Genomic DNA, 17,955 nt, shown 5'->3' on the forward strand with positions numbered 1-17,955 from the left:
ATCGGGCTCAGCTCCGAGACTCCACGTTCTACCCATCCAACGCCGTTGCTTGTTTTCTTTTTGTTGTGAACATCTAGGCTCCTTTTCTTCTTCTTCGTTTATTTCTTAATCATGCCATCGAAGGCGGGAATGAGGGTCTGTGCAAGCCAGAATGAGAAGACCAGCTTGGGTCCAGTCATGAGGAGCTACAAGGAAAATCGAATGTCAGCAGGTGGTCGATAGAGGAAGGAGTTGAAGGGGAGCTGCTGGATAGTCTTACCTTGGGAACCAGGCCCTTGAAGAATGCGGTGGCACCCTCGTTCTTCATCATGTTGGAGATGATTCTGAAACCACTCTCGGGGTTCTCAAAGTTGCGGTTCTGGATACGGGTCTTGATGACGTCGAGGGGAGCGGAGACGAGGAGGGAGGCGGAGGCGCCGGCGATGGAGGCGATGAAGTTCTGGAACCACGAGGCCTTGTTGTAGTCCTCGAGCTTGAAAAGGTACTCCTTTGTGAAGGCGGAACCACCGAAGAGCTGTCGATAGGAAGGAAACACAGGTTAGTCACTGTCATAGACCCGAAATTGAGACTAGAATGCGCTTACAGCGAAAGAACCAGGAGCGTTACGGGCGGCGGTCCAACCCCAACCTCTGTACAGGCCGAAGCCCTCGTCGGCGACGATTCTGAAAACACCACGGCCGCGGAAGGCCTCGGGGTTTGTCTGTCTCTTGATCTTGAGGACGTCGAGGGGAAGGAGGACGATCTCTCCGATACCGATCAAACTGTGATGAAGTCGTGCGTCAGAAATGCGAGTCTGTCCCCACAGGTTCTCGGTCTCCGAGCTTTGCGACTGAGAGAATTTACTCACCTGCCGGCGGTGGAGTGCATGATAGCCTTGCCAGTCTTCTTGCCGAAGGCGCGCTCAAAGTCCTCGCCATAGTTCTTGGCCAATAAGTCCCTGGCGATGGGCTGACCGCCATACTTGTATATTCTCTGGAGGACCTTGTAGCCGGCGGCGTATCCCAGACCGGGGAAGAGCGAAACGAACTTGCGGCCCGCTGTCGCGTTGGCGGTGTCCTTGAAGATGACCTTGTTGAGCTGCTCGACGCCGGAGATCTTGAATGCGAAAACGTGTCAGCTTTCCCATGTCGTTGAAGCTTTGCTTGCGGGAGGCAGGAAAGGGAGGGGGTGGAGCTCGGTCCGGCGTACCTTGGTCTGGTTGCTCATCAAGCGCTTCGCGATGGTGTCGACCTGAGCTTCTTATTAGCTTCTCGTCCCACAGCTCTTCAACTGATCGTAGCTCTTCGTGGAACTCACGGGGTGGAAGACGGCCAATTCAGCGATACCAGCGGAGCCTGCAAAACGTCAGCGCGCCGGGCTTTCATGCGCGGGCGCAAAAAAGAGGGAGCATACCGGAGCCCAGAAGTCGCGCGGTGTTCGACTCCTTCTCCCGTCCAGTACCAGCAGTCGGAGACATCTTGATAGGAATCTGCGATAAAGTGCGAAGAGGAAACTGTAGAAATCCAATTGAACAAGAGCAAAGAAAGGCGGGTTCCAGAGGTTCGGACTGTCGTCAGGTCGTGGGGGCACGGATATCAGGAGCTCAAAAGAGGAGGGTGATTCAAAGTTTTGGAGTCGACAGCTGGGAAATTTTTACTCAACCACTTTGGACCGAACTCGCAGGTTAACTTTTGCTGACCCTGCAGGGACAGGCCCCCCCTGGACCGCCGAGCACCGGGAAGTGGAGCCTAGCACGGCAGGGATTGGTTCGCCGCGCCGAAGCAGCTTCCATCTACCGACCGGTACGCTAGCTCAGACCGTTCTCGACCGATCGGACTGGATTGCGGCTCGGTCTATAGATATGGATTCACTTGACCGCGACCTACTGAACGTAAATTCTCACTCGAAATCATATCATGTTGTCAGAACAAAACGTTCCGCTTGGACGAAATATAGAGTCGCACCCCCATTTCAGCTAGGGAAGCCTGTGTATAATGCTGAGACGCCGTTCCTGGAAAAATCTGCGCTTCCTTTTGATTTTGGGTATCTATCATCCTTTTGCCCTCCCCAATTTGGAGCCACCCGCTCAATAGCTCATTGCATATGCCGATGATGGTGGCACCTGAGGCGTAGTGTACGGTTCTATGCCTCAATTTAGTAGTCTCTGAAGACTCCCACTAGTTCGTCCAGTCTCATGACATGAGCCAGAAGTTTGCTCTGCAACTCCAGGTACTTGCTGTACTTGTTGTAGTGTTCTGCAGTCATGACCTCTTCCTCCTTGCCCTTTACGTCCCTTCTCTCGACGAATGACAGAATGTTGCGTTCTCGGTAGCGATGCACTTCCAGGTTTTGAAGGCATCGGAGCATTGCTTTGTAGTAGTCATCTACCAGCTGCGCCTCGGTCCTTTCAATGTCAAAGAACCAGAAGAACATTGTTCGCGTCGCTGTTCGACTGGCATCTCTGGGAACCTCCTGAACATCAACGAAGCCGGCCATCTGCATGGCAAGCATTTTGCCCTGAACTTCTCCTTTCTTCATGAGAGCGAGAGACGGGAGCATCTTCTCATCCAGCTTGCCCTTCTCTCGCATAATTCGAGTCAAACGCAGTCCGTGCCGACCGAATGACTGCTCGATGACGGCATCCACCTCTGTCTGTTTGAAACCCTCGATTAATGGCTTGAAATCGACGGTCCACTGCCCTCGGCCTTGACTGCCACAGTGCCGCAGAAATCCTTGCCGGCTTTCAGATAGTAGTAGCAAATGCTGCCTCATTTTATCGATACGGCTAGCGCCGGATATGGGCCCATCTTCGAATCTGACCTCGCGGGATCCAGAAGCTGTCCGTGGCCCCTCGTCTTCGGAACCGCCCGAATCTGCTGCGCCGTTCATGTTGGGACGAGCAGAAGCCCTCGGAGCCATCGGAGGTTCATAATCAGAGTCGTCGGAATCGTACATAGGCTGGCCTGGCGTGGCTCTAACCTTCTCAGCACTGCGAACGTCAATCTGATCTGCAGAAGCCTTTCCAACTCCATGAGAGACGTCAACGGATTCATCAAGGTTTTCGAGTATTTCCAGACTGGTCACAGTGACTTGGCGTGTGCTTGAGCCTGGACCGTCTGCGTCGTTATCAGAGTCGATTCTCGGATCCAACTGACAGCGGGACACCTGTTGCGTCAACAGCCGTAGAGCCGTGTGGTATACAAGGCCGGTGACTTCTCCAAAAGCATCGGCTGCGTACTGGGCTAGCTTCTGGTTTCGCAGCTCAACGAGACACTTCTCAGTGTTGACCCTGAGAACAATGTGCGACTAAACTTTGTGATTAGCCAGGGAAGAGGAGGAGAGTATTTCGTGCAGATGAAGACTCACGTCGATCTCAGGTACATCCTCATCCCAGTCTACGGATTCTCTTGCTCCTTTGCCATTGGCAAGCTTCCTCCGCTTGGTCGAAAACATGTTACCTCGTCCGACTTGTCGCTTTAACTTTTTGCTCTCGTCGCGTGCCTCTCGGAGTCTCTTTGAAACTTCTGTTTGCATGAGTTCTTTGTTCCGTGCTGTCGCTCGCTCGCCAGGGGCCGTTTTGGTGACCTCCTCTTCGATTTCGCGGTAAACGTCTTCAGGATTTCTGAACGTCTTGGGCCCGACCTGATCAACAATTTCCGCCACAATTAGCCGATTCAAGACAGCGTGGAGCTCCTGAGCCGCATGCGACGGCCCATGCCCGTTGACCTTTGCCTTAGAGCCGTTGCCATTGACATGGCCATTCGTCGCATGGTCGCCATTAAGACCTGTCCCGTTCCTCCCCTCGAAAGCCTGTAAGAGATCCGATACCCTAGCGTGGCCGAGCTGCATAATAGTTTGTACAATCTCCTGTTCCGCGGGGCCGAATTCGGTGCCAACCATCTCGATTATTTTCCCAGCGCGGATAATATTGTAACATCCATCGGGATTCGCTTCATACGTGCCGATCTTGTTATTGGAGTCGGACTCGTGGTAAATAAGGCTTTGCTGAACGAGGAGGGCTAGGCCATGGCGCAGCTGCCGCGGAGTAAGACCAGTGGTTTGGATTAGTTGAGCAATGGTAGATCTGCCCTTGCTGAATAGCACAGCCAGAATTCGCTGGAAGAAGAGCATTTGTTAGCATGATCAGTTGAGAGTACATAATGTGTAGAGTGTGCGATGATGTTGCGCCGTGTGAGACATGGGGATAGTGTTTAACACTTACTGCAGGTAGCTCGCCGCATATATCGTTGACGAGGTGAGCGCATAGCTCAGCGCCATGCTTGGTCTGGTGGAAGAGTTAGAGGGATTATGACTTCAGCTTGATCAGCGCGATGCAAAACCTACCACCAACATGGCGAAGCTTGGATTCAGGAATCAATTGACTCTAGAGATCCTCTCAATATCCCTAGAGCTGCCACACAAGCTACCGAGAAGTCATTGAGATAATACAGTGCCGTGTGCTGGGTATTGAACAAAGCACTTGGCCACGAATGATTTTGTCGTAGTGAGGGTCGCGGTCTTCAAGTGGTGGAGGGACTGAAATAAAAGTATGGGAACTTTTTTTCTGAGCGGCGGGCCACCTAAGGCGGGGTGGGGGACAAAGTCGATGGAAAGCGCCGAGTCACCGACAGAGTCATGGAGGCTGAAGCTCCAGGTGGATGGAAGGCGTGGCTAGAACCTCTGAGGTGCAGTGCCAAAAACTTAGGTAAGAATGGATCTGCGACGCTCGAATGGAGCCCGAAATTGAGACGTCAATTGAGGCCTTCTTGGGATGGCGGGTGCTTACCATGGCATGTGGCTTGTGGCTTGACACCAGCCTCACAACCTAGGTAATGTCAGAAACCTGGGATTCACGGATTCTGCGACTCATCACTTTGATTACCTAAGGTAAACTACGGGCGATGGAGGAAGCAGAGTGGAGTGTTCGGCCCCTGTGCCAGGTAATCAGACGGGCTTTCATTGGAGGTTCGGGGATAAGGCAGTTTTTCATCACGTGACGGTACGAGTGACCCGTAGCTAACCTCGTTCGATGGATCGAAAATTGGTCGGGATGTGAACGAGGCACTTTCTTGTTGAAGCTCCGACGAATCGAGCGTCACGAAACTGGATCTGCCAATTGTCGGCAACCGCATCATCGCAATGATCTCTAGACCGTCCCTCACGAGGGCTGCGCAGCAGACCCTCCGCAACTCGAGCTGTGCTCGCACAATCTCGGGTCGCCGGTTCGCCAGCGCTGCTGCTGGCTCCGGCGCCTTTGAGACCGCCGACGTTGGTGGTGTCAAGGTTGCTGCCAGAGACTCCCAGGGCCCTACGACCAAGTTGGCCATCGTGGCAAAGGCCGGTACGAGATACCAGCCTCTTCCCGGTTTGGCCGCTGGCCTCGAGTCCTTCGCCTTCAAGGTACGATGCGACCTGTTCCCAACCCTTGGAATGTTTTCTATGTAGACATTGCGCTGACATGATTTTCAACGAGTAGAACACGACAAAACGCTCTGGTCTGCGTATCGTTCGCGAGTCTGAACTCCTCGGCAGCCAATTGACCGCATACCACACCCGCGAAGCCCTCGTTCTCGAGGCCAGCTTTTTCCGCGATGACCTTCCCTACTTCACGGAACTCCTCGCCGAGGTCGTCTCCCAGACCAAGTACACCAGTGAGACTCGCAAACACATGTGAGATTGTGGCGTGGTTGGTTGACCGTTTATCTAGCCCACGAGTTCCACGAGGAGGTCCAGCCTGTTCTCCGCTTGAAGCAGTCTGGCACCAGCGCTGCCGCTCTTGCCCTTGACTCCGCCCACTCCGTTGCTTTCCACTCCGGCCTCGGCTCTCCCTCCAACCTGACGCCCTCGATCCCTATCCAGCCCTACCTCAGCGAGTACGCCGTTTCCGACTTCGCCCAGGCCGCCTTCGCCAAGTCCAACATCGCCCTTGTCGCCGATGGTGCCTCTGCCGCGAACGTCAGCAAGTGGGCTGAGCAGTTCTTCAAGTCGGTTCCCACTGCCTCCTCCGGCAAGCTGGCCCTGAACACCGCCGCCACCAAGTACTTTGGTGGTGAGCAGCGTACCTACAGCCCCTCTGGAAACGCCTATGTTATCGCTTTCCCCGGTGCCACGACTGGCCAGGCTTCTCCTGAGCTTGCCGTACTTGCGGCTCTGCTGGGCGGCAAGTCCAACATCAAGTGGTCCACTGGCTTCAGCTTGATCAACAAGGCTGTTGGTGTTGTTCCGGGCTTGTCCACCTCAACCGTCAACCTGTCCTACTCTGACGCTGGCCTCCTGACTATCCAGCTCGCTGGCTCAGCCTCTGCTGTCCGTGGTGCTGCCCAGGAGACCGCTAAGGCTCTGAAGAGCATCGCCGAGGGTACCGTCAGCAAGGAGGACCTGACCAAGGCTATTGCTAAGGCCAAGTTCGATGCCCTTGAAGCTTCCGAGAAGCGCAGCGGTAGCATCCTCCTTGCTGGATCCAGCCTCGTCCACAGCGGCAAGGCCGTTGACGCCACCGAGGCTATCAAGTCTATCGAGTCTGTTACGGCTGAGAAGCTCAAGGCGGTTAGTCAACTGAGATTTCTAATACATCTTCAAGAACAAGGCGCTGACCATCATATCACAGGCGACAAAGACGATCCTGGAGGGTAAGGCCAGTGTTGCGGCAGTGGGTGACCTGTTCGCTCTGCCGTACGCTGAGGAGCTTGGCCTCCGGGTATAAATGGGGATTTAGCCCTGTCTTACAGCGGCCGAATGAACCGTGTATCAACAGTCAAGCATTTGCGGTAGAATGGGGAAATGTATCCTTTGTGAACATATGTAGTAGAATTTTCTTGTGTCTGCCTAGCTTGCCTAATTCCCACGTATGAAATTGTTTTGTTCATATACTGTCCCATGTTGTGCTTAGAATCATACGCTATTGCTGTCTGCTCTAATGACCAGCCTGTAGAGATATCGGTGTCTCTCAACGTTTCTCAAGTGGAGGGTAGAGGGACCGCTCACAGGAACATGAAGGGGCCGAAGATAGTCTCCAGATGCGCGATGTCTAATCCGCGGGCTAGATGACAAAAATGTGTCTCTACAAACGCACCAGTCTGTTGGTTGACACGGTAGTACCTACCTTTTCCCTTCTCATGTGGTCTGACAGTTGGCTTCTCCGCGGCTGACCTTTAGAGATTGACATGATATAGATAAGACGGAGGCTCTGTATGTACCCTACAACGAGTGCACATTGCCACATAGTACTACTTAGGATGGCACATAGTGTTTCTTCGTCCAAGAAGGTTACAACAACCACCGGTTCATCAGGGGTCTTGGGGTACCAGAGGACCAACGAAGGCTACATGGACACAGCCCATTGGTGTTGGGGCCTGACCAAAAGCTTATTGGCTGTGGGTGCATTCGCCAGAAGACTTCCATTTCCACCTAGGTGCACTGGCAAGACTGCGCAACTTCAAGAGCGTATTGCCTAAGGAAGATGGACTTGCAGTTGGTGTACCACCGTAGCTTGGAAGAGGTCGATACTCTGTGGAAGCATTTAAAGATCACAATGGCAGTTTTGGCTAAGCATATAGCTAATGGGAGGAAAGAAGGAGGCAACAAGGTGCAATGATAAACTACACCAAATGTTGACAGAGAGTTGCTCGAAACACTGCATGGACATGGTGGTGAGGGGACAACACAGAGCACGGCCCCTCGGTGAGGTAAGGTAAGGTATCATTGGGCGACAAGGTACCTGTTTTGGGTACCTCATGTTAAGGCAGAGCAGCCAGACAACCAGACGGTCCATCCATACCTACATGCTTTCGAGAGCAGCTCAGGTGAGAAGTTGGGGGCTGCAGCAATGGAACAAGAATGAGGTAATTGTGCGAGTGCGAACACCCAAAATTGGAAGAGCAACCTCAGACCTTAGCTCAGGAGTGTGTGTATCTGCAGTATAGGACGACATGAGGCAGCCTAAGGAGATGTCTCGTGCCTTTAATAAACCGCGCTGATGGTGGTGGATTGGTTCGAGGGGCTTAAAACGATCCAGGGGCCACTCATCTCTAGCCATCCCCCGGGAACACTATCCGTACCCGCACCCACACCCACACCACGCCTTTTTTCCTCGCTAGCCCCCGTCCAAAGTGCAAGGCGCAGGGTACGAAGCACACCACACCAGAGGGCAGGGCCCACGGGCGAAGGAAGGTACCCCAAGTTAAGCATCCCCCAATCCCACACAACGCCCAGCACCCGGACAGGTCCAGTACCCAGTAGGGGACTGCTGGTGCCAGTTGCTGCTGAACACCGGTGGAGGGAAAACAAAGCCTCACCTCACCTCACCTCAACCTCCACACCCAATCCCAACTCCCTCCACGTCCTCGCCCTTTTTATGCCCACGATCGACGCCGGTCTCTTGTGCCTGCTTCTTCCCCCCCTCAACCCTCCGCTCGGAGTTGCCCAATTGCGACGCAAATTGAGCAGTTCCTTCTCGATAAGGACCATATCTGGGGGAGACTTTCGTTTCTCTCCCCTTTTTGCTGGGCCTATTCAGCCCTCTTCGCAGAACCTCTCGACCAGGTGAGACACTTAGCCATCATCCTCCTTCCCAATCTTCGCATCGTCCTTCAGCCCTACGCCTTGGACATAGGTAGCAACACCACCTTCTCTCTTTCTTTCTTTCTTTGCGCAGCCTTTTCCCACTGCATCGCACCTCCCCTTGTTCCCTCTTGGCTGCTTTGATCGTCGTCGCCAACCACACGTCAAGCTGCGACTTGAAGCTATCTGTCCTTCACACTGCTTCTCTCCCCCCCGCCGTTGGACCCTAGGAAGCTAATCGTGGCCAACATTGTCGTTACTGCAGGTGAATCTGCTCAGAACTGTCGGGCCCGCTGCGGCCTCACTGTCTGAACATCTCGACGATCAAGGGTCAACGACGACTGCTCGATTCTCGAACCCAACGAACCGATATATCCTCCGATTCCCGTCGCAAGGTGTGTAGTACCACTGATTCACAGACTCTTTACCTCAGCGGAGAGACCTCCGACCATCAGCGTACCGCCTGAAGTCGATTTGTATCTTCATTCTCGATTGCGTCTCGAAATTCCGACCCAAACCACTCCGCTCTGATACACAAAAATAATAACCAAAGCGTTGGCTGACTTCTTCCTAGTAGGGGACTGGAGGTTATTGGTAGCCAAGGTGGCACTGCTGTCGAAAGAACCCTACCTGTACTACCTCGACAGCCCACGGCTGCAAGATGGTCGCCCCTAAGAAACCTCAGAGCGAAATCAACAACGGAAACAAGTCCAACAATATGTCCTACAATAAGAGGGATTCGGCCATGGGTGGTAAGGCTGACGGCAAGGGCCAAAACGGCATGCCTATTTTTTTTTAACCCTGACCACTGCAAAAAATATAAGGCTAATTGTACCGCAGGCGCTCGATCTGGGTTCAGAACCGATACCGCTATTTCCAACAACAGACCCGGCACCGAGCGAACCCTCCAGCCATGGGTCCCCGACTCCAATGATGGCATCGATGGCAGCTTGGAGAAGCCATCTGGCAGTGGAGGAGCTTGGGACCAATTTGCCGAGAATGAGCGGCTCTTCGGCCTTAAGACCGACTACGATGAGAACATCTACACAACAACCATTGACAAAAGCCACCCGCAGTACCGTGATCGCATGGCTGCTGCCGAGCGCAAGGCTCGCGAGATCGAGCGAAGCTTGGCCACCACGGCGCACGTTGCGGAGGAGCGCGTCATGGATTATGTCACTGGCGGTGGTGACGACAAGGGCGGGGATGAGGAAGACAAGTAAGGCTCTCTACTTGATGTCTTCATCTTGAAGCAGCCAAAGTTAACACCCATTTTCAGATACAGCGGAGTCCGCCGTCAGGACTTCCCTCCTCTGTCGAGCCGCGAAAACAAGTACACGCCTCCTGCCAAGCGAGCACCCGCTTCGAATGCGACTGTCGTTGGCGCCCCGATTGACCCCGCGATCATCTCGTCGCAACTGAGAGCCCCCGCAAAGAAGCAGACCACAGTGAAGCCCGAAGATGCCAAGCTTTTGAGCCAGCTCGTCAACAAGGGCAGTGCTACCCAAGGTGCTGAGGCGCCGAAAGCCGCTGATCCCAAGCCTGCTGCCCCCGCTACAAAGACTGCCCCGAAGCAGGAGCCGACCAAGCCGGCTGAGACGAAGCCTGCAGAGACGAAGCCTGCAGAGACGAAGCAGACCGTCGCCGCAAAGCCCGGCGACGCCAAGGCTGCTGAGAAGTCGGCTACCCAAGCTCGTCCCTCTGCAGCTACAAGCCGAACGATCTCTCCTCAGGTCATAGAAGGCACTCCAGGAGCTCCCAGTGCTACTTCGACGGTCGAAAGAGACCTCTTGAAGTCGTTCAGAACGTTTGCCAGCCAGCAGCGGCAGAATGCTGAAAAAGTTCGGAGCAGCAAGGCTAAGGCCGACAAGGAAGTCAAGTTGACTGAACTGAAGAAATTCGCCGATACCTTCAAGCTGTCGACTCCAGTTCCTACTGACCTGATTTCCATTATCGCCAAGGACCCCGATAAACAGAAGGAAATCCAGGCAAAGGCTCTCCAGAACGCGGAAGATGTTGCTCGTACCAAGACGACACCTACTCTGAAGGGCAAGGACGCTTCATCAAAGGAGGGTGCAGCAAAACCGCCTGCTGATGCCCCGGCTGCTCAAGCCGCCGTTGAGACAAGGAATGCTACTCGTCCGGCGCCAGCTAATACTATTTCTCCCTCCAATGTGCCGAACCGTCATCCCAACGCTCGCCAGTCTTACGCCAGCCCCCAGTATCACGCCCAAACGTACAGGAACGATAGATCTGGTCAACACATGGCGCAACAGAACCGCCAGCCCTTGGCTCAGCGCCTGCGTCACGTGGAGCAGCAGAAGATGTCGGCGCCTCCCAACCAGCACCCTGGTGGCCCTGACATGCGGATGCCGCCAACCGGCCCAGCGAACAACACTGAGGCTTTCCGGCGTGCAGGCGGTGTCCCGAGTCACCTTGGCGGGAAGTTAAACCCCAACAGCCATGAGTTCAGACCGAACCCCTTTGCGACGTCCTTCAACCCGAACGGACACCCCAGCGCGGGTTCCAGTCCTCGCTCTGCTGCTGCCAACAACGCCCCAGAGACAGCTTCGACCCCGGCATCAGCTGGACAGTTGATTCGTCGGAAGACGAAGGCAGTTGATGTGAAGAAGTGTTACATCTTGGCACACGTCAAGACATTCACGCCGCCTCAGGGTCGGAACTGGGACGACAACGACGGTCTGAGACCCTCATACGACACCCCGCCTACCTGGAGACAACCTTCGGACAACGAGAAGTCGGATTCCACGATGCTCATGACTTCCAAGGAGTTTTTGGAGCGGCAGTCATTTGCTGTGTCGTCAATTGCCACACCGAACCACACTCACGTTGTGCCCAGCGTGGCTCACCAGCATCAACTTCCCTTTCATCTGCAGCAACCTGCGCACGGTATGGGCCCGCGTCAGTCACCACACATGCCACCCATGCCTATACAAAATCAACATGGACATGTACCCCATACACCCTACCAGAATATGGATGACCATCGGATGATGCACTCCAACTCGGCCCAGTCCTTCGCTTCGCCGCGTATGGCACAGGTCCCCATCACTTACAACACGCCAGCGATGACCTCGGCGGGTCAGGTGCCCTACAACCAGCCTATGATGCAGCCCTACGGTGGACCGGCTACACCTCAGATGGGTGGTTACCGGAACTTCTCCCAAAACCATCAATACGTGCCGCAGCAGCCTGGTGGTCCCATGGGAGCACCTATGATGCCTCAATTTATCAACCCCCAGGGCATGGTGCCGGCACCCGGCCAAATGCCAATGTATGCTGGCAACCACCAGTTCATGCCTCCGAATGGCGCGCCGCCCCAGCCGATTCCGGGAGCCAACGGCTATCCTAGCCCAGGACGCCCGTCAGCGCCGATGATGGTTCATCAAGGCTCGCAGCAAGGTCAACCGGTATATGGCATGAGCCCCAACGTGCAGTACCAGCAGCCTGCGTACACTCCGCAGCAACCCGGCGGTCAGGGTAAGATGGTACCCGGCGGTCGCTATCAATAAACTGCTAACACGTCGGCTTAGTTGGCAATGTGCGTGGGTACAATAGTCCCGGACCTCAACACTTTGGAACGAGTCCCTCTCAGATGCATCAATACGGTGCGCAGCACCGCAGTGGAAGCAACAATTATGGAGGCAAGCCGTACAACAACCATGGGCAGCACCAGGGTCCTCAACAGGTTCCCTCAGCACCTGCGAACGGTCCTGGACACGCTCCTGGAGCTACCGAAGAAGCCAAATGAGAGCTCGACGAAACCACCGAGGCATACCGACAACGCCATGGAGAATTATTCCAACACATCTCAGTATCTAGGCCCCTTTAGCGTTGGTGAATAGCCACTTGATCCGCGAAGCTTGGGATGGATGCTGCCAACTTGGATGTGCCAGCAAATACATAAAGCAGTCCATGGAAACCTCTGGAGCGGCTGTCGGGGAGATATCTCCGAGGGGGCTAGCATTCGGGGGAAGTCAGTCACCGAGCTGGAGGACAGGGTCGGACTTGCTGTATGTAGTGCGTTTGCTGGACTGGAAAGTCACGTATAGGTCAGCTTGTGGTTGGAGAAGACAGTCCAAAGGGTTCAGATGACGCAGGGGTCTACTGCGGTGATGCCTGAAGGAGCGGGACTGTCATGCCTCACAAGCGGATCACGGCAGAGGATCAAGGGGGATGTGAGGACGTCAGTCATGATCCAAACGCACATGTGAAGGCCGGTTGTGTCGCGGTAGCTAGGTAGAGCTAGTGACGAGAAAGAAAAGCATAGGAGTTGAACAGTGTAGGCCAAAAAGCCATCTATCAATAGGTGGCTCCAAATGACAAAATATTACTTCAAAAGGTCAAAGTGAATTGCACCCGATTGGACAAGATGAGTTCTGGGGGTTTCTCTGGCAGTCAATCATGCCCGTCTTTGCAGTGTTGTGTAATGCTTTTGGATCAAGGACAAACAAAGCAGAGATGCACGAGTGGCCATGAGAAAAGGGAGAAGAAGACCAGAAAACCCTAGTCTTGTTGGAATATCTCGGGGACGGCATATTCGGCACCATGACACAACTACTTTAGCAGGTAAGAAGAGCAGTTGTGGAATTGGAACATGATTATGTGAGGTCGGGATGAAACCTTGATCATGGGTAACAGGGCTAGCAGTTCACGTTTGTTCCCAGATTTTGAAAGACTATTATTCCTGGACAGAACGGGGAGAGATGGAGAATGAAATGACGTGAGAAGGGTCTGGTCATACTTGGCTGGGCTGTTTGATTGATGATGGGGGGATTGAGTGTAGTCGTGAGGTTGAGGGTGGATAATTAAAGAGCTTGAGGTATCATCGTGGGGAGATTTTTAGAAAGGGTGACAACCTACGGCGCCTCTTGATGCAGTGCAGGATCCATTGTTAGAACTTAGCATGTGCGGGAGGTATGCATTTTCGACTGGCGGCTGTATGAGGATTGAGGTACCTAAGGTACCTCAGGGAATGGCAGGAAACATTCCATTCTCATTCGTGACGGTTGTAGGATGCATGCCATTTGACGGCGCGTGTCGCATGTTTCAAGAACCCCCTGCTTTCTTCTTTTGCTCACCCTCCTTTTGGCCCTTTGCCCGATCGAGCATGGGGTAGTTTGGACGTTTGAAAAGTTTCTACTTTTTCTTCTTCTCCAAGTCTGCCAAGTCACGTCACAGTCGGTTCCCGGGGATGGATGAGAAGGCGCTGAGGGCGGGGGAGGCACGGGAGGCACGGGAGGCACACCGCGCATCACCGAACACTGGCTGGAATGAAGCCGTGTGGACCTTGGGCGGCCTGGGCCTTTCTTTGGGGATCGACGACTCTGCTTTCCGTGGGCGGTTTTTTGCGCTCCACAGATATCACCGGACACCGGTGAAGGTGAGGTTACGACTGTGACTGGGGCACTTTTGCGCGGTTCGACATTGACGGACCATAAGAACTACCCAGCTGCGTTGATTATCTCGGGCTCCAGTTGCCGAAAGACGTCTTGTTCCTATTCTCTCATGGCTCACCTTGGGATGTATCTTGTCTTGTAGTGTTTGTCCTTGAGCTGGAAGGCAAGGCAAGCTGGCAAGGCGGTAGCCCGCCTGCCTAGGTAGGTGATTGTAAATATTGTAAACGGACAACGCCAATCAGTGAGCCGAGCACTGAAGCGACAGTCAGGCACGCAGGCTGGTTGATTGGATGCGGTCTGGATGGCTTCCCCCTCCAGGTTCAAATCTGCTGGCATGGTAGTATGATGGTAGGTACTTCGCGAACATGGAAGCAGCTCAGAGGCACAGCGGCTCAGCCAAGGTTCGATTTGCGGCCCTTGCGCTTCACATCTTTACCGCGCAGCTACAGCTACCGCTGTGGCCTGCCATTCGCGCATCCGTCCCTGGGCCAATGACATGCCTGGATCAGCACTTTGTCTCTTTTTGGACGGTCCAGGGTCTGTTCATCCCACCTTTTTTGGACCACGTCCCACACACCTCTCTCACTCACTCTCTCTGCCCACAGTCTCGGCCACTTCATCCGCGCATCAGAGACAAGATAAACGCGCTTCTTGTCGCTCAAGAGTGGCTCCGCGGTGAGGAGGAGGGCCAACTTACAGGTACCCTTCGCCGACATACCCGCATCGCACCGAGAACATGCGATGAGGTGCGGTGTGACTTGGTACCCTACCCTTGCCATGCCTCGATCTGTTCGGCCAAATGGGAGGGAGTGACTCTGAAGTTGTAACGCTTTCCGCGAGACCAGACCGGGGGGTTCGTGAGGGACCCGCAAGGCGGCAGCAGGCGGGTTGAGCAAGGGTGCAAGGGGCACAGGACAGGAATCCAGCTGCTGCTCCTTTGGGGCGCGCAACTCGGGGATTTCTTCTTTATCGAGTTTTTCTTCAGGATGGAGCCGTTGTTGGACAGGAAGGAAGGGGACGGACGGAGGAGCCGAGAGTTGCGCCAGGACCTTGGGTCATTGCGAGGAAGAATCCAGAGGGAGACGAAAAGGGAGGATATCAACCACACGCCGTCCATGCTGGACCTACACTACGTTGAAGGGATATCTCAAGGGTTCCCCTTCGGTTTCTGCTTTCCACTAGTATCCGAGTTGCAGGTTGGCATATCCAACACTTCCTAAGTAGCTATACTCGTTGGCTGGAGGCATCCAACATGGGCATCCGAGGTATCTCGATGTAGACCTGCTGGATGACGATGAAGAAAAGATGGGTGCATGCGCCCAGGGCAGGGGTTGACTTGCGGCGCGAGAGAGGCACACCCCGCGACCGCTAGCCAGGCCGCATGGCTACCTCACTTTCCTGGATCAGGATCCAGGCTCTGGACTGCAACTGGACGAGAAGTCAGAGAGTGAGAGAGTAGGCCTTTCGACCCTGGCAAGCATTGGAAGCGAAGCGGCTCTCCCCCTCTTGTTCGCACCCTTTCCTTTGCCAAGATACTGATGCGCCGGCGGAGTGGTGTGGTTTGTTCGACAATAAAGAGCCCGTGACGGCCTCCCGCCTTTCTTCAGCCCTCTTATTTCATCTTCACCTGACTTCATTCGTAGCAGCTCGATCCGAGTTCTTGGGAACCTTCTTTTTTCCCCTTTCTCACGCCTATCTCTACAAATTTCTCTTTTCTGTTGCTCAACCTCGTCCAGTGTTGTTGCGTCATCCACGCTCTTGACTGCTACAAGACTCAGCCCAACTTGGCCTACTTTCGTCCCCATTTACACGTGGAGAACTCGTAGCCTCATTGCCGTTCCTTCCTTTCCTGCCACTTCTAAATCTTCAACGGTTACGTATTCGCCGGTATTATTCAACTCCCGACCAGCCTCATTGTTTGGACGTTTGAACACATTCCTTCGACCGCCTTTCTCCATTGTAAAAGTCACCCGACTTTTTTTTTCTTCTCTTTCCTCGAGCCGGCTCGACTCTCAAGACCACATTCAGATAAAGACAAGTGAAGACACCCCGTCTCACTCACCTTGATTTGACCGACTCACCTCACCTACTTTCACCTACAACAATTCTTCAGCCATCCCGACCTAAGAAATCAACAGACCAACACACATTTCAAAACGAGGAGCAAATACACTCTTTGACCCTACAGAAAATCCCATCCATCCTTCTTCCAGTCAACACAACCAAGCTTTTGTCAACAACATCTGGAAGCGAAGCTCACCTAAAAAAAGACCTTCTCATCCTCTCAAAACCACCATCATCCTAGACCGAATCTCTTCCAACACCAGACGACACCATGAAGTCCACCTTCGTCTCCGCGATCGTGCTGCTTGCCGGCCACGCCGCGGCTCATATGGCCATCACCTACCCGCCGCCCCTGCGATCCAAGCAGAACCCCTTCGCCGGTCAGGACATCGACTACAGCATCACCAGCCCTCTGAGCGCTTCTGGAAGCGACTTCCCCTGCAAGGGCACCTTGAACCTTCTCGGCACCGCTGCGGCCTCTCCCGTTGCTACTTGGCAGGCCGGCCAGCAGTACAACATGACCATCGCCGGCGGTGCCAACCACAACGGCGGTAGTTGCCAGGCTTCCCTCTCCTTCGATAGCGGCAAGACCTTCACCGTCATCCACAGCTACATCGGTAACTGCCCTGTCGCAGGCACTTCGTCTCTCACCTTCACCTTGCCTGCCGACACCCCTTCTGCCAAGGACGCCCTGTTCGCCTGGACTTGGTTCAACAACGTCGGCAACCGAGAGTTGTATGTCCATCTTGACCTTCTGATTCTCACCGTGGCCATGCTAATTCCCCATCCACAGCTACATGAACTGCGCCGTCATCACCACCACCGGCGGAGGTGGCAGTGCTTCCACTCCCTTCGCCAGCCGTCCTCAGATCTTCAAGGCCAACATCGCCAACGGCTGCAGCACCGTCGAGGGATCCGACGTTCTGTTCCCCAATCCCGGCCCTCCTGGAGACGTCACCAACGCCGGCACCAAGACCGCTGCCCCCGTCGGCACCTGCGACGTCGCAGTCGGTGGTGGTAGCTCTGGAGGTGGTAGCAGCAGCTCTCCCAGCAGCTCTGCCAACGCTGTCGCTCCTGCCCCGTCCGCTCCGGCCGCTTCTCAAGTCTCTCAGCCGAGCTCCCAGTCGACTACTCGCGCTGCTGGAGGTGCCTCTTCATCTGCTGGACTGTAAGTGAATCTCACCCATGTCACTGTAATTGTACTGACTCCCATTAGCCCTGGCGGCGTCTTCCACACTGTCCCGGCCTCTAGCAACTCTGCCGTTGCCTCTGCCCGACCGACCACACTTGCGACCGTCAGCATTCCCGCTTCACCCAGCGAAGAGTGCACCGAAGGATCTGCGGCACCCACCGCCATGCCTGCTCCCACTTCGGCAGTCGTTCCTTCAGCCGCCCCCTCTGCCGCTCCATCCGCAGCTCCATCCGCAGCTCCCTCGCCTGGCGCCGGATCTGGTGATGCAGCAGACGGCTCCATGACTCCCGGCAAGGCCTGCACCCCCGAGGGCCAGTGGAACTGCGTCTCCGGCACTCATTTCCAGCGTTGTGCCTCTGGACAGTGGTCGGTGCTCATGAGTATGGCTCCTGGCACCAAATGCCAGTCTGGCACAACCGAGGTCCTGGTCTGGCAGAAGAAGAGAGCCCACGGTCGCCGCTCCCTCCGCGCTAGACACCACATCTAAGCCTCGCGGGCCTCTTGTGTAACAACTTTTCTGCCCTTCGGAATGTATTTTCGAAAGGTTCACGACATTTTATGAGACTTGGACGAGATACGGGGACACGCCCCATAGACATGGGGAACAAACTCTGGCTTTCTGAGATTTTGGCGTTTTGAGGATAGCATGGATCTTCCAGGACTGGTTCTTGGCTCGCATAAGGAAAAGCCTGGCAGGTAAGTATGCCAGGTAGGCTTGATAGTAAATCACCACGATCGTTG

General features: G+C 54.6%; 6 protein-coding genes across 6 annotated transcripts; 3 read left to right on the forward strand and 3 right to left on the reverse strand.

The window, feature by feature from the left end:
• Positions 1 to 98: 98 nt before the first annotated feature.
• Positions 99 to 4,768, reverse strand: CLUP02_00707 (RNA polymerase III subunit RPC82; the record flags this gene model as incomplete). Its single annotated transcript, XM_049279754.1, has 17 exons — positions 99 to 185; positions 260 to 514; positions 584 to 761; positions 848 to 1,095; positions 1,189 to 1,230; positions 1,297 to 1,334; positions 1,393 to 1,468; positions 1,513 to 1,621; positions 1,679 to 1,786; positions 1,851 to 1,861; positions 1,944 to 2,072; positions 2,158 to 3,285; positions 3,346 to 4,095; positions 4,202 to 4,264; positions 4,460 to 4,497; positions 4,560 to 4,621; positions 4,704 to 4,768. The coding sequence occupies 17 exons, from the start codon at positions 4,766 to 4,768 to the stop codon at positions 99 to 101; spliced, it is 3,387 nt and encodes a 1,128-aa protein (XP_049135711.1).
• Positions 4,769 to 5,118: 350 nt separating this feature from the next.
• CLUP02_00708 (peptidase M16 inactive domain-containing protein) lies at positions 5,119 to 6,682 on the forward strand (the record flags this gene model as incomplete). The annotated part of the gene is made up of 4 exons (XM_049279755.1): positions 5,119 to 5,379; positions 5,456 to 5,630; positions 5,687 to 6,525; positions 6,587 to 6,682. 4 exons carry the CDS (start codon positions 5,119 to 5,121, stop codon positions 6,680 to 6,682), a joined length of 1,371 nt encoding a protein of 456 aa, XP_049135712.1.
• A 2,121-nt stretch (positions 6,683 to 8,803) lies between these two features.
• CLUP02_00709 (LsmAD domain-containing protein) lies at positions 8,804 to 12,071 on the forward strand (the record flags this gene model as incomplete). Its single annotated transcript, XM_049279756.1, has 4 exons — positions 8,804 to 8,933; positions 9,186 to 9,290; positions 9,379 to 9,757; positions 9,818 to 12,071. Coding segments are annotated over 4 exons (2,868 nt in total), but the record flags the coding sequence as incomplete, so codon positions are not given.
• Positions 12,072 to 12,902: 831 nt separating this feature from the next.
• CLUP02_00710 (uncharacterized protein) lies at positions 12,903 to 13,109 on the reverse strand (the record flags this gene model as incomplete). Its single annotated transcript, XM_049279757.1, has 1 exon — positions 12,903 to 13,109. The coding sequence occupies one exon, from the start codon at positions 13,107 to 13,109 to the stop codon at positions 12,903 to 12,905; it is 207 nt and encodes a 68-aa protein (XP_049135714.1).
• Positions 13,110 to 14,724: 1,615 nt separating this feature from the next.
• Positions 14,725 to 15,075, reverse strand: CLUP02_00711 (uncharacterized protein; the record flags this gene model as incomplete). The annotated part of the gene is made up of 1 exon (XM_049279758.1): positions 14,725 to 15,075. One exon carries the CDS (start codon positions 15,073 to 15,075, stop codon positions 14,725 to 14,727), a length of 351 nt encoding a protein of 116 aa, XP_049135715.1.
• Positions 15,076 to 16,293: 1,218 nt separating this feature from the next.
• On the forward strand, positions 16,294 to 17,701 carry CLUP02_00712 (extracellular protein; the record flags this gene model as incomplete). The annotated part of the gene is made up of 3 exons (XM_049279759.1): positions 16,294 to 16,757; positions 16,816 to 17,190; positions 17,239 to 17,701. 3 exons carry the CDS (start codon positions 16,294 to 16,296, stop codon positions 17,699 to 17,701), a joined length of 1,302 nt encoding a protein of 433 aa, XP_049135716.1.
• Between the last annotated feature and the right edge of the window lie 254 nt (positions 17,702 to 17,955).

The sequence above is a fragment of the Colletotrichum lupini genome, chromosome 1 (assembly GCF_023278565.1).
Source record: "Colletotrichum lupini chromosome 1, complete sequence".
NCBI classification, from domain to species: Eukaryota; Fungi; Ascomycota; class Sordariomycetes; order Glomerellales; family Glomerellaceae; genus Colletotrichum; species Colletotrichum lupini.